Source organism: Tachypleus tridentatus, chromosome 6, assembly GCF_004210375.1.
Source record: "Tachypleus tridentatus isolate NWPU-2018 chromosome 6, ASM421037v1, whole genome shotgun sequence".
NCBI classification, from domain to species: Eukaryota; Metazoa; Arthropoda; class Merostomata; order Xiphosura; family Limulidae; genus Tachypleus; species Tachypleus tridentatus.
In genome coordinates this window covers 100,400,314-100,415,679 of record NC_134830.1, presented here as the reverse complement: position 1 = coordinate 100,415,679, position 15,366 = coordinate 100,400,314, and the positions used below count along the sequence as shown (strand labels likewise).

Below are 15,366 nucleotides of genomic sequence, written 5' to 3'. Positions count from 1 at the left end.
CAAACAAAAGGGTCAACTTATTCTCGTTGAATCCAGAGTGAAAATAATTTACAAAGAATCAATGTAATTTATGAGGCATTCTGAGCTTCTGATTGGTTAATAACATGCCATAGATGTAAGTAGGTTTACATAATTGTCTCAAAATTGAAACAGGTGAGTTTGATTCAGTACATGAAACAATATCTTAACAAATATGAAGGTTATGAGTTTATTAATTTATATTCTAGGTTTTATATTGGTAATTTGAATTCCTAATTTATACAAAACAATAGACTTTGTATTTTAACATCAGAAACATTCAACATACCACATGACAGAAAAACTGATATTTAAGTGTGTTATCTTAATATCTACTTTTAAATTTAGAAATTAACTAATGTATAATACTAAAATTGGAATTATAATGTACAATTTGATACCAAACTTATTGACATAAATTTATAAAATGATAAAATTTTGAATGCAAGTCAGCAAACACAATGACATAGTTTTTGACCTTTAACCTGTGATAATAGGGTTAACCCTTTTGCTGTTGACAAGTTAAAAAGTTTATACTATGATATTTTAGAGTTATTTCCAAGTTATTTTAATAAGTAACAGTGAAGTTACTTGTATAAATGAAATTGACATTAAAACACTGTTTATAATTAAAATGTTAATATTATGTATGTTTTAATTTCTTAATTTTAAATTAAATATGAAGAAAAAGTACCAAATATTAATATTTTCTGTCGCATAACATCCTGCTGTCTTATTGCCTACTCTACAATGTGTACAGTGATTAACAAATTAGAAACCCAAACATGAAATATAATAAAGCTAGAATATAAAATAAGAACCTCTCATTTCTTTCATTTGATAGCATTTGCTGAGATGTCAATAATTTGAGCCAATCTAGGTAAATGGCTCTTTCCACTACTTCATTCGTTAGAAACCTCTTGTCTACTCCCACCTAATTCTTTTTATTAAGAGTTTGTGCACTTATATAGTAAGGTGATAATTGTTTTGTTTTCTAAGTTCTATATTTGAAGCCTACAAAAATTAATATCTCTTAAACCTCCTTTTTATGGAAAAATAATCAAGGCTTACAGTGAGTCTTAGCACATATGATGCACAAGCGTAAAATCTTGTATTACTGTAAGTATTTAGAATGTTGATTTTTCAAGTATTTTTTATCTGTTTTCCTATGTTTTATTAAAAATAACTAAAATTTAAGTATTTGTGAATAAATAGTATTATTTATTAGTTCTTGAAAAGGTTTGCTGAAAAGGAAAGAGAATTTTATAACCATGCACATAAATATATTTGTATGCCTATGTAGTATACTGATATATTTCAAACATCCTATGAGGATGACCAGTACTTAAACAGTTGTGATGTATATTGGATCAGCTCCAAACTATATAATAAACATTTTCACAAATTCAAAGTGCAATTTTATTACACTGAGAAATTTTTGTTGTAAACAGTGAACACTGTAAGATGCGTAAGTTGATAATTCCGCACTGTGCTTTTGGAGCAGGGATCAAGTTGGCTTGTTGCTCTCAAGAATATTGTATCACAGTGTCACGTAAACAATCTAATAACACAAGTGGTGATTAGTTGCTTCATTTTCAGTTGATTTTTATTTTAGTCATTGATAGTAAAATATGTGGAAAATGTATGTGAAATGTTTATCAGCTCAAACTTTCAAGAGAAGTACTTTGAAACTTTGTGACCAGTAATGAAGGAAAAGAGTACCACTGCTTATTTTATTTCTGATATTACAACTTTTCATTATACTTTGATGATTTGTATGATGACTGAAGAATAAACTGTATTGTTAGGATAAAGGTAATTACAGATACGAACTTTTATATTTATTTGGAAGGTTTTGAAGGTTACATTGTCTCTTTTTTTTCTGATCTTTTTTTCCTCCATTGTGAAGTTAGTGGGCCATACTTAAAAGAGTATAGTTTTGAAATATGTCTAAACTTCTTATTCAGTGTATATCTAATCAAAACTGCCTCTAACTGATAAATTTTAGAAAGATAAACCTAACATTTATTGTAGATTGTACAATAGAAATTAAAAATACTTTAATATTGAAGCTTGAATATGTAAATTTGGAAAAATTTTATTGTTCAAGAATTAATTATTTCTTAAGTGTCATTAACAAGAATTGCATGACCAGGTGGTTAAAAGTGCTTGACTTGCAATCTGAGTTTTGCAGATTTGAATCCCAATCCCACCAAACATACCTGCCCTCTCAGCCATGGGGGTGTTATAATCCTACTACTCGTTGGTAAATGAGTAACTCAAGAGTTGGTGGTGGGTGGTAATATGGCTAGTGCATATAGCCCTCATATAGTTTTGTGTGAAATTCCAAAAGAAACAAAATTAACAATAATTCATTGTAATATTGTGAGAAAGTAATATACAATTGTTTTGTACAATTATTTGTATATGGTAGTGATGATATACTTGTAACAGGCTGCTCTTAGGAGAACTGCTTATGTTAAAAATTGTTTTCACTTAATCAAACAAAAATCAAGTGCATTATTAATATTACTTTAACTGAGAAAAATTGTCTATAACATATTAATGTTTTCAAATACTATAGAATGAATGCATGAAGAATGTATCACAAATGATAATTATAACTTTATAAGAATAGTGATTCTCACAAGTAGAATGTATCACTTCAAATTTGTTTCAGTAGTAATAAGATTAGACGTGTGATCTTAATTTTAATTTTTTTCCATCTTAGGAGGAATGAGGGTCCTCTTTGTGTCATTACACAAGACAGTATGACTGTGGATAATATTGGTGAGTGGTATTAAGTTGCATGTCTTATTTCTTAATAAATGGAACTATATAAATCATGAATAGTTTTAACAAACACTTTCTGTGCAATTGAACTTTTTGTAAAGTAGTGGACATTTGATCGGGACTCAGCTTTTAATCTATACTAGTGTGTTTTCATAATAAAAAGAATGGGCAACACATCTTATGAATTGGTTATCTGGTATATTGTGTTGACATGACAAAATGTTAAGATTCAGTGTGTTTTAAACACAGTGTTTTGCTGTTCCGGTTTATCAGTGTGTTAATCAGGTTCTTGTATATGCAAAATATAGCAAGAATATTTTTTTTATTTTGACCTACCAATTATGCCTGGCTAACATTACATAACTTGCATTGAAGTAGTTTTTGTGCAGTCATGGTACCATATCTAATAATGTAAAACTGACCTTTAGTCTTTATAAAGTGACCCTGTCATGGTTGTGGTTTAGTGGACTAGTATTTTGTAATATACAGTCATGTTTCAGTTGTTGTACATCATGTACACACACAGATTATTACTATTTAGAAATAAGTTATTAAATGTATTTTTCATAAATGCAGAACAATAAATAAAAAAAGTGAAATAAACAATTCTCTCTTTTAGCTTTGACCTTTGCTGCTAGACATAGATTGTTAAGCCTTTTAAAATTTTGCACATGAAGGATATGAAACAATATTTTTAGGTTTTCTGTATACCGTTGAATAACCAAAAAATCATAAATTATTATATCAATACCATAGACTTCCACTGTAATTTATCAAGTTTAGTAGCTAAGCTGTATTTAGGTCTAAAAAGAATATAACACTTTGATCAGACTAAAGACACAAACTATCTCCTTGAAATCTTGGTTTGAAAAAAATGTGGTAGTCTTTTTAATGGTTTAAATTGGCTGAGAAAACCATTATGGGGACATTCTAAGCTGTAAATTGGTTTTTACAAAACTATTGAAGTTAGTATATATAAGGGACTTTCCAACAATGGAAAGAGGTGAACAGGGCTACTGTGTTTAAGTTAGTATATAAGCCATGCATCAGCAAAATAAAAAGATATGAAATTTTAATTTTATATTCTAGTTTGTCAATATTTTTAATTTGAGTTCTTAATTTCTACAAAACTTAAGACTTTGTATTTTGACATTACAAACATCTAATTTCAACCAGTGTTGCATTCAACATACCATGCGACTCCCAAAAATCAATATGTAGGTGTGTTCTTTTAATACTTACTTTTAAGTTAAGAAATTAACTTGTATATAATATTAAAGTTTGAATTGTAATATACAGTTTGATTTCGAACTTATTAACATAAATTAATGAAATAGTAGTTCAGTAAAATTTTGGATTCAAGTCAACAAGTGAGGTGACATGGTCTTTGATCCATGACTTGTCATGAAAGGGTTATAATTTTCATATGAAACCTAAACATTGTTTGAACAACAAACCTTAATTGTCAAGTAATTTTTGAACAGATAAACTGATTTTAAAGCTAAAATACAAGGTGTTTCAGAAGTTTAGATTCATAGGGAAAATAAACATTATATTCTTAAAGCTAAACAAACACATTTCTAATGTCAGTTGTACATATTTTAGGAAAGAGAATACTTGATGGCAGAGAATACTTAGAATTGATATGCTGATGACTGTTACTGGCATGGAATTGAAATAATAAATGAATTAAGCATTTGTATATTTTTTCCAATGGGCCTAGACTTCTTTGACACCCTGTATATAAATATTACATTTAGTCTGAATCACTTTTTTGTTTTTAGATTTATATATAACTTATGTAATCAAATTCTTAATGTAATTTTAGGTACTTATTGTAAGTTGTAAGTTATGTATTAATGGCTGTTACTTGATTGAAAATCTTTAGAAATGAATATGTAGTTCAGCTACATTTTTTTGTTTTAGTGAAAATTATTATGCAATTACGATTTCATAGCTGGGATATGTTTTCTCTTCATAATTACTACTCTTATTATACTTGAACTTGATTTTTCCCTAGTTTTAACTTGGAAGCTTTGTACATTAAAAGATGAATGATAAATGGCATGAGTAATGATTTTAAAGAAAAAATTGTGTAAATTGTTTTGCAAATTCAATAAATTAGAGTTTTTATAATATACAGTTCACTTGTTTACTATTTTTTACAGAAAAGGAAATATGAAATTAAAACAGTTCCATGTTTAATGAGAAATAAAACTCTATCCTAAAATGAACCTTGATTTAAATAACTAGCTCTTTAGGAATTATTATGTTGTCATTCCTTCTGGTATTGTTTGACATTTTTTATGTATATCACATATCCTTGATACTGACATCACTATTAAACATGAATTTTTTTCTGTAACTTTGACAAAATTGGTTAGCAAAGCACTGTGACCTTTAATTATAGAGTATTTTTAGATTAAATGTTTGTCATTTCCAGTCAGTAAAACTAATAATCTAAGTTGATCAATTCAAAGAGCTATTGTAATAATGTAATGCAAAGGTATTGAAATTTAAATTTCTCTTTGTTAATATTAAAAGTAAAAATGTATGTTGGAATTTAGTATGAGTTAATTACAAGAGAGTTCTCAAATCCACTGCTTCTCTTTGGAACACCTGAAAGATTGGTGAATGTGTTAGAAGTGAAAGAAATCTAGCATACTGACTGTGTAGAGTAACAAAAAAAAATAATTTAAATGTTTCTGATGTTTTATCAAATAAGTTAGATTTTTATCTTTTATATAATAAAGATGAATAATTTAGAAGTTGCATGGATTTTATTTTTACATTTTTATGTAAAATTGTACTAACTTCCTTTCTAATTAAATTAGCATATTAAAATTTGACTCTCATCTCTCATTATGTATACCAAAAGAATAGAGGTAATTTGCATTATACTCAGTACTCATAAAAAATAAAAATGCAATTTGTACGACATTGTGACATAAGCTTAAGCCCAGTTCTTAAATAGTATACCATTAACTATATAAGCACATTACAAGTAGTTTTGTACATTTAACTTTAAAAAATTGTACTTTCAGACAAGAACTCGTGCATGGGTCTTATTTAGTGTCGCTGAGTATTATCAAACGCACCATATTTGTTCATCTTGAATTGGTGACTCATCAAACTATTAGTGTCAAGGTGAAATGATTTTTCATGACTATGCTGTTTTCTTTGACCTTGTTCCAGTGGCTAGGATTTTGCTAAATAGGGACATTGGAAAACTTAATTCATTGAAGCATGTTGCTAACTATATAACAAAGCATATTTAAAAAAGGAATACATGTGTATATTTATACACACATTTCATTAAATGTTAAGTATTTATAAAGCTTTTTAATTTCTTAGTCAAAACATCAGACTTGAACATTTGTAAGTTACAATATTTAAATTATTTTGAAATAATTCAGTATACTGATATTGAAAATGTGTTAAAGAATCTACTGCTAAAAAGTGTTAAATATTGAAACTGTTTTAACATTGTTATTAAACTATTTAGCTGTACTTTATTTTGATAAAAATTGAGTTGCTTTTAGTTGATGCACCAAAGTAAATTTCAGTCACCTTATTGTCATGAATTAAACTGAATGTCAGCTTTCAGTTGTTAGCCACTGAGACCATACAAATTTTTTTAGTATAGTGCTTCAAGTATTATCACAATCACCTACAAGTGGTCAAGGTGTGTAGCAATCTCTAGTGTGTATAATAATGAATTTGTATGTATAATACTAGTGTTTCTTCTTTAAGAATTTTTTGTATAAGCTGGGCTGTTTTGCAGAAAACATTCTAAAGTCTACTGACCACAATGGATTTCCTGTGGTTGTCTCCCAAGAATCTCAATATCTGGTGGGTTTTGTACTAAGAAAGGATCTTACATTAGCATTAGGTAAGGGATATTCACATGATATATTTATTTTTTTTGAAAAACTAAAAAAATCTGCATATAAAACAGAACTGGCTTATCTATCCTTGTGTGACAAGATCAGTATTGGTTGTGTGAAACAAAGCTTTAAAACATTTTCTTTCAAAATTTTTCAAAATTAGACATTATTAGCTTTAGTGTAATTTCTATTCTTCAGTTAATTTTGTTTATATCTGTGTGAGCAACATTACAATAAAAAAAAAATATATCAGTTTGGAAAAAGACCCAGGAGACCTTCCCTCAGTGAGAGTACACTTGAGAATAAACAAAAACTTCATTGTTATTATATGGAGTTTTAGAATAATATTTTTGTGATTGCCTTACCCTAAACTGTGAAGTACAAACAGATGTAAAGAATAGTGATTTGTATATATTTCAACCACATTGTAAAAGAAACTGGAAATCGTTTAAGTTTTAGAACTATTTTGCTTTAGGAGTTTAAAATCTTGATACAGCTATTACTCTTTGAAATTTTGTTTTCTTTGTCTTGCTGTAATACTATTTATCTATGAAAAATTAAACCTTAAAGCAACTGTGTATAATGGTTCTTGAAGTATTCCTTTTTTTTTTATCTGTGCTAATGAGCATTCAGTTTCAAACTGGCTAACATTTTTAAAATTTAAAAAAAAATTTATAAGAACATGCTTTGTGTCAATTTCATCCCGAAGGTTTAATTTTATTAATGATTTTAGGTAATGCCAAAAAAACACAGGAGGGAGTAGTTGGAGAATCTTATGTACTGTTTACTTCTCATTTGCCTCAACCTGTGTCAGGTCCTACTGCTGTGAAACTTCGGAAAATTTTGGATATGGTGAGATCTTTTTATTCATCTTCATAAATTGATTTTAGTTGGAAACAAATAATATTTTAGAAATAACAAAATGGGGTGATTTACCTTAAGTCCCTCAAATAAACACAAACACATACATGCATGCAAAAAAAAAAAGATAATTAGTTGTACCTCAAACTAAGACACAAAACAATGTGTAAAAATCATACTATATGTCAGAGAAGCACAAGACAAATATTTTAAAAGGGAAACATCACATTTGTTTTAATTCTTATTTTATGTTAAATCTGTTTTTGGCACAGTCAATATTTCTTATAAATTAGATTTTTCTTTATGCATACATTCATCATTATTATATAGTTCTGAATTTTCACCTATATACCTTTGATAAGGTTCCATGATATTTTTCTTCTGGTTATTTGACTGCCATAATAAATAACTGCTAGGAAATGAATGTAACAATTAATTATTGGAATATTATGAAAACAACCTTGATCATGAAAATTGCATCATAAAATTTGTTACCTTTGCAAACATAAGTAATGGTTTACATATTTGCTGTAGAGTGACAGCTTTTGTTCCCAACAAATTATTCATTTATTTTATTATCCTCTTTTTTTTTGAGCAATTATTCAATTACTTTATTATTCAATTTTATTTTTAATTACGTTTAGTGCGATAGTTTATTAGTTCATTTTGATTTTGGGGGATAAAGTTGTTTACTGTGCTAAGAAATGTTTTGAGAAAAGAATTATTTATACCTATGTGTTATTGGTTATTGTTTTAATTTTTTGGAATAAATTGTTAATAGTGGAATGCACCAGCAGTAATTTACTAAAACAGTAAAATCTCGGCAGTCAAGTGAATGGCAGTAAAATTTTCAAGCACATTTTGTTGAAGACAGTAAGTTGACATATGTACATAAGTCTATTAACTTTTGAAATAAGAAATATATTTATTAGTGGCATTTTAATCCATTGTGACATCAGAGGGTACATGGACTGAGATACAAAGTCTTTTTTCAGCAGTGAAGAAACAAGATATGGCTTTTGTTTAAATAAAATTTAATAAGTATCATTCAGAAGGTTTTGAAAATAGATACAGTAAAATTAATTTGTCATAAGTATTGATATTTTAAACAAAAAATATATTTAAATTAAAGTGATTACACTTACACATAATTACTCATTTACTATTAATATTAGGCTGAAAGTTAAGTTTTAGTGATTAATTGTTTTAACTGATAAGGCATTTATTTTAAATAAAATTTATTAATTATCATTTGAAAGTTGTTTAGTAATAGATATCTTGAAGTTAATTTGTGGTAAGTATTGATATTTAATAAAAAGTTTTATTTAAATTAAGTTTAAATTGGATTGCAATTACACATGATTACTTATTAGGCTTAATGTTAAATTTTGGCTGTATGATTTTTGATTAAAGACACAAGCATGTGTATAATATTTTTAACCTGTTATTTATAAATAAAAATTAGTGTTGAATATTTAATGGAGTAAGCTCGTGAAGTTAGTTCAAACTTGTTAGACAGTAGTATTAATAGTAATATTAGTAACAGGATGTTAAATGTGATCTTAACTACATTACATGTGAAATCTTTACAACCTCCTTACAATTTCACTGCACAACAAAGTTTTTGCTTCTTGAACACTGTTCAGTGTTCCTTATAGATTTTTGGCTCCTGATCTCGAAAATCACATCCAAATTTGCCCATCACGTACCGTTTCATTGAAATCTTTAGTTTCACCAAGACATTGCTGCAATGAAGAAACGATATCAGGGTAATTGGAATTCATCAATGCTTGCTGACTACTGTTGGACACTGCAACGTGATGTGCCGGACATTGAATACAAATGAAAATCAGGAGCAAAACACTTTTAATTATGTTGAACATAATAGCGTATTAGAAACATAAGCGCAATTAAATACATTATTGCTGGTAAACAGTTAACTGTCTATTTCTCAAAGTTCCTACGTGATGAAGCAAAACCAAAACTATATTTGTGCATACCCACCAGGTACCTGTCACAATCAGCAAAAACTTTTCAGGAAGCAAAACTTTTCAAAAAAAATTGTTGTGCAGTGTTATCAAATGTTTTTTAGAAAAGTGTTTATAATATTATCTGTTATTTTTGCTACTGTGTCTCTGAATGGGATAGGCTTATTTAACTAACTGCATGACCACCAAAAAATATTATGACGAAAATATAATTTTTTTTTTTTTTTGTATATTTAGCATGATACTAACCTTTCAGCTGTGTCTGCATAACATTACAGAAGTTTCAGTGATGTGGCACATGTGCACTTATGTTACTGTATTCAAGAATATAAAACTGGCCTTGTCTTTGCAGTGCTTTAGTGGACTGGTATTTTGTAAACTACAGTCACATTTCATTTATAATACATGATACACATATATACATTATTACTATTTAGGAATAAGGTATTAAACGTATTTTTCTTGAAATATAGAGCAATAAATAAAGAAGTATAGCAACTGGTTATTTCTTCTAGTTACAAACTTTGTAATTGTTTGGTGTTTGTCATAGATTGTTAAGCTTTATCAAATTTCTCGTGTAAAGGATGTAAAAGGAAATATTTTTTCAGGTTTTTTTATATATACATTATGAAATAACAAAAACTCATAAATTACTGTATCAGTAACAAATAATTCCACTTTAATTTATTAAGCTGTATTGGGTCTAAAAAAATATGAAATATAATGCTCACTAAAGTCTTACCATACTACTTGGATTCTGGTATAAAAAGAAGGAATTTTGCCTGAAGACTTCATTTTCTTTTAAAAAGCCATTATGGAACATTCTGAGCTTTCAATTAGTAGATGTATGAAGAAGTGTTTCTAAAAATAGAGAAGGTGGGTGGGGTTGCTGTGTTTGATTCGGTAAATGTAGCAATATCTTGGCAAATAGAAGAGATTGGAGGTTGTTAGTTTAGATTCTAGCTTATCAGTAATTTGAGTTCCTAATTCATATGAAATCAGAGACATTCTATTTAGGCATCACAAACTAATAATTTGAAACAATGCTCCATTCAACATACTATGTAATATGCAAAAATTAATATTTAGGAGCTGTGTTTTAATATTTACTTATCCCCTCGGTGTGGGTTCCTGTACGTGGTGAGGGGACCTACCAGGGAAAGTTCTGTTCTTTCAGTTTACCTCCTCTGGGATCTAAACATCCACCCACTTGTTTGCCGTACGTGGCGACTTGTGAAGGGGAGGAGAGGATCCTGATGGTTGAGGGGTCCAACCCTAACACACCACTTTGGCCTTGAATTCCTGTAGACGGGCAGCCTTTGGGTGGCCCCCCTTGGGTCAGTCAGCTGGTCCACTTGGGCTAGAGTCAACCAAGTACCAGTGTTATAAGTTCTCAGCGGGTGTTATGGATATTGTGTCTGATGCTGGAGTTTGGGTATAGTGCTCACGAAACCCTGGTGTTGCTGCAGTGTCCTTGCATGACATTGTAGTGCGTCCCCTCATAGGGCTCCATGGTGGGTGGGGTCAGTGGGTACCGAAATTTTCCTTTTTTTCCTATGGATCCTCCAACAAAAAATGTAAATAAAATAGTGAAAAAACAGTCAATAGGTAAATGACCACTTCTTGAAGACTCTGAGCAGCAATCTTCAACATCTGTAACACCTGTACCCCATTTTCTTATATTACATTCTCTTTCAGAAAAACCTTTAGGGCAAATGTCCCCCTTTTTTATTCAGAAGGAACTAGAGGGACTTGCTGGCTCTCCAGAGTCAGTAAGGAAGCTTCAATCTGGAGACATATTGGTTGAAACATCCACATCCCAACACAGTGAACTCTTCTTGAATTCAAAGGCAATTGGGGATATACCTATTGTGGTTACCCCTCATGCTACCTTGAATTCATCACCAGGAGTTTTTGTTGAGAAGGATTTGAAGAATGTCCCCGAGTCAGAGATTCTCGATGGTCTCTCCACTCAAGGAGTTTCTGCAGTGAGGCGCATCTTCACTCACAAAGACAGAGTTACACTGCCGACAAATATCCTCGTTTTGACATTTACATCACCACGTGCATCTGCTAATATCAAGGCAGGTTATCTAATTTGCAGGGTACAGCCATACATTTCAAACCCTCTTCGATGTTTCCAATATCAGAGGTTTGGCCACTCAAAGACGTCCTGTCGTGGCTCCCTGACTCGATGTGGTGGCAAGGACCACGATGCCTATGAGTGTCACACGGACCCAGATTGTGTCAACTGCAATGGTTCCCACCCTTCCTACTTTCGTTCTTGCCCAAAATGGTTGGAGGAAAATGAGGTGCAGCGTTTGAAAACGACCCATAACATTAGTTATCCTGAGGCTAGGAAACTGCTGTCCGACACTCAATCTCAGACATATGCTGCTGCACTTCGTTCCACAACCACAGTGGGAGTGCAGACAGATCTCTCTGTACCTCCAAGAGAATCATTTTCAAAACAGATGAAAAGTCTTTTGACCTCCATGGTTAAAAAGGTTGATGAATTGACTTCTACACCCATCTCTGTTCCTTCCATACAGTTCAACAAATCTCAAGATCCACATTTTTCAGTTTCAAATACAGGCATTTTTTCTGATACATCTTCTTCTCCATCCCCACGATGCAAAACAATCATTTGTTCGCATTCTCAGACACTGGAATGCCCTTCCAACAACAAAGACCTGCCCAGTCGACTCAAGGCAGGATCCATGGAGGTCGATAGACCTCCTCCGAATAAGGACAGTAAGGAAAAAAAATGTGGTCGTAAACAGAAGGGTTCTCCAGCCACTTCGCCTTCCCGTCATTAAAAATGGCCACCTAGATACAATGGAACTGTTGAGGTTTACGTTCTAATCTGGATGACATCAAAACACTGATTGCTTCCTACCATCCTGTATGTCTTTCCTTACAAGAAACATTTCTAAAACCTGCTGATACAGTCACCATTCAGCAGTTTTCTCTGTACAGAAATGACAGGCTGTATGATGAACGAGTACATGGAGGGGTGGCACTATTGGTTGATCAGCATGTGCCCACCCTGTCTTTGTCACTCAACACACCCTTGGAGGCCGTAGCCATCCGTGTTTCCTAGGGTCATACCATCACTCTTTTATCTTTCTACCAGGCAGACTGGTCCACTTTCTCTGCTTTCGCAGAACTTGATCCTGCCATCGTGAATCAGCCATCAATAGACGACTGTGTGGCAGCGGTAACTGACTGTATTATACAAGCAACTGCTCAGTGTATTCCTAAAACCTTGACACGTTTTCCACGATATCCTCGTCTGTGGTGGAATCCTGCTTGCCACTTGGCATGGAAGGCTCAAAAACAGGCCTGGAATACTTTCCGTAGATATCCCACACTTTCAAACTGCATCGTTTTCCAACGGGCCCGTGCACATGCTATGTGGGTAAGACGTCAAAGCCAGAAGGAATCTTGGATTAAGTTCATAACTAGCATATTTTCTACCACCAGTTCCAAGGTCATATGGGGCAGGATTCGAAAGGCCAGTTGGCACTACAATTCTGTCCCCCTCTCCATCTTACTCTTTGATGGCCAAGAGGTAGCTGATGTTTGGAGCATTGCCGATACTCTAGGTGAAAGCTTTTGCCGGGTATCTAGCACTTCTGCTTGTTCTTCCACCTTCTTGGCCATCAAGACTTGGGCAGAGCGTTCACCTCTTTCCTTTCGAACTGACTGTCTTTTTTACTACAATTACCCATTTACACTGGTGGAACTGAATATGGCCCTTCATCAGTCTGGCAGTACACCTGTTGGACCTGATGATGTACACTATGACATGCTGCACTATCTCTCTTCTGCTTCTCTTGATATTCTTCTAATTGTTTTTTAACCGGATCTGACAGGAGAATGTTTTTCCTGATGCCTGGCACCAGGCTATTATCTTACCTTTCTCTAAACCTGGGAAAGATCCCAAGATTCCTTCACACTACCATCCAATTGCTTTGACGAGCTGTCTCTGTAAGACCTTAGAGAGGATGGTTAATGCTCATCTTGTTTGATTCAAGGAATCAAACAACCTCCTCTCGCCCACCCAGTGTGGTTTCAGACGACAGCATTCCACCATGGACCACCTAATTCGACTTGAAACATCAATCAGAGAATGCCATTAAGCAATCTCAAATGCCGACATCTTGTTTCAATATTCTTTGACATTGAGAAGGCTTACGACACAACATGGAGGTATGGCGTTTTGCGAGACCTCCATACATATGGTTTACGTGGCCATCTACCCATGTTTATTAAAAAATTTTTAATGGACAGGAGATTCCAAGTTCGTGTGGGTTCGACACTTTTTCATTCTTTTGTACAGGAACTTGGGGTCCCTAAGGGCTGTTTTGAGTGTCACACTTTTCAGTATAAAGATAAATGCCATTACTGAACAACTCCCTCTCACTGTTGCAAGCGGGCTCTATGTGTCAGTCGTCGAACATGAGATATATTGAGCAGCAACTACAAACAGCCCTCAATCATGTACTGAAGTGGACTACGGAGAACCGCTTTAATTTTTCTCTCTCTAAAACCGTTTGCATGCACTTTTCCGACAATGGGGTATCCACTCTGATCCTGAACTCCGATCAGTGAAGTTTCACTGCCAGTGGACCCTGAGACCAAGTTCTTGGGGCTTCTCTTTGACCGTAAGCTGACCTTTATACCACACTTAAAGCAGCTATGGGTCAAATGCACAAGAGCACTGAACATCCTCTGTGTCCTCTCTACTGCCAGTTGGGGAGGGAATCGATGTTCTATGTTAAAGATATATCGTGCTCTTATTCATTCAAAACTCAACTATGGATCAGTGGTCTATGGCTCGTCCAGACCCTCGGCCTTAAAGATGCTGGAGCCTATTCATCATCAAGGACTTCGACTCTGAACTGGGGCTTTCCACACCTCCCCAGTTCCGAACTTATACGTGGAATCTCATGAACCTTCTCTGCACCTTCGCTATTTGCAACTGTCTTTACTGTATTCTTCGAAACTTCGCTCCTTACCAAAGCATCCCACTTGGGGATGTGTTTTCCTTCCTCAGTGGGCCTTACTTTTTCAAAACAGACGATCTGCCATTGCTCCTTTTGCCCTTCACATCCAAGTGCAATTGGATGAATTGGCTCTGTCTTTGGAAAACATTGCAGAATCCACCGGTCAGCCCATACCCCCATGGCTTATTACAGCCCCCAAATGTAACTTTTATTTCAGTCATCTCAAAAAGGCAGATACTCCCGATTGGAAGTATCGTCTTTTATTTAATGAACATCTTTCGAACAACCTTTCTATTCCAATTTATACGGATAGTTCAAAATCAGGTGACTCTGTGGGCTCTGCCATGGTTTGTTGTGGTTCGGTGGTTGTGCGCAGAATCCCCTCTACAGCTTCTGTGTTCACTGCTGAACTGTATGCCATATCTCTTGCCCTGGATCATATTGAAGCTGAGCAGTACTCTGACTGCACTGTTTATACTGACTCCCTTAGTTCTCTGCTGGCCTTGGAATCACTTCACGTTGGCTCACACCCTGTTCTCACTGATATTCCAAACCGACTGACCCATTTCTCATTAACATCTATTTCTGTCCAGTTTTTCTGGATACCAGGCCACGTTGGTATTCGCGGGAATGCGCTTGCAGACATGGCAGCTAAATATATCTGCTCTGGCACTATCACCACTGTCCCTATTTCGTACATGGACTATGGTCCTGTATTCAAGGCTCGGCTCTGTGCCAGCTGGCAGTCCACTTGGAGTGAGCAACGTGACAAGCTTTTTCAAATAAAACCCTATATTGGGCTTTGGC

At 33.2% G+C, this 15,366-nt stretch overlaps 1 protein-coding gene across 10 annotated transcripts in view; it reads left to right on the top strand.

The window, feature by feature from the left end:
* Positions 1-15,366, top strand: part of LOC143253183 (H(+)/Cl(-) exchange transporter 5-like) — a 92,401-nt gene that overhangs the window by 66,571 nt on the left and 10,464 nt on the right. For all 10 annotated transcript variants that reach the window (XM_076506602.1, XM_076506600.1, XM_076506604.1 and 7 more), the window contains 3 exons: positions 2,750-2,808; positions 6,596-6,703; positions 7,432-7,550. In XM_076506602.1, the coding sequence (XP_076362717.1) occupies positions 2,750-2,808; positions 6,596-6,703; positions 7,432-7,550 (286 nt within the window). The remainder of the gene's footprint in view (positions 1-2,749; positions 2,809-6,595; positions 6,704-7,431; positions 7,551-15,366) is intronic.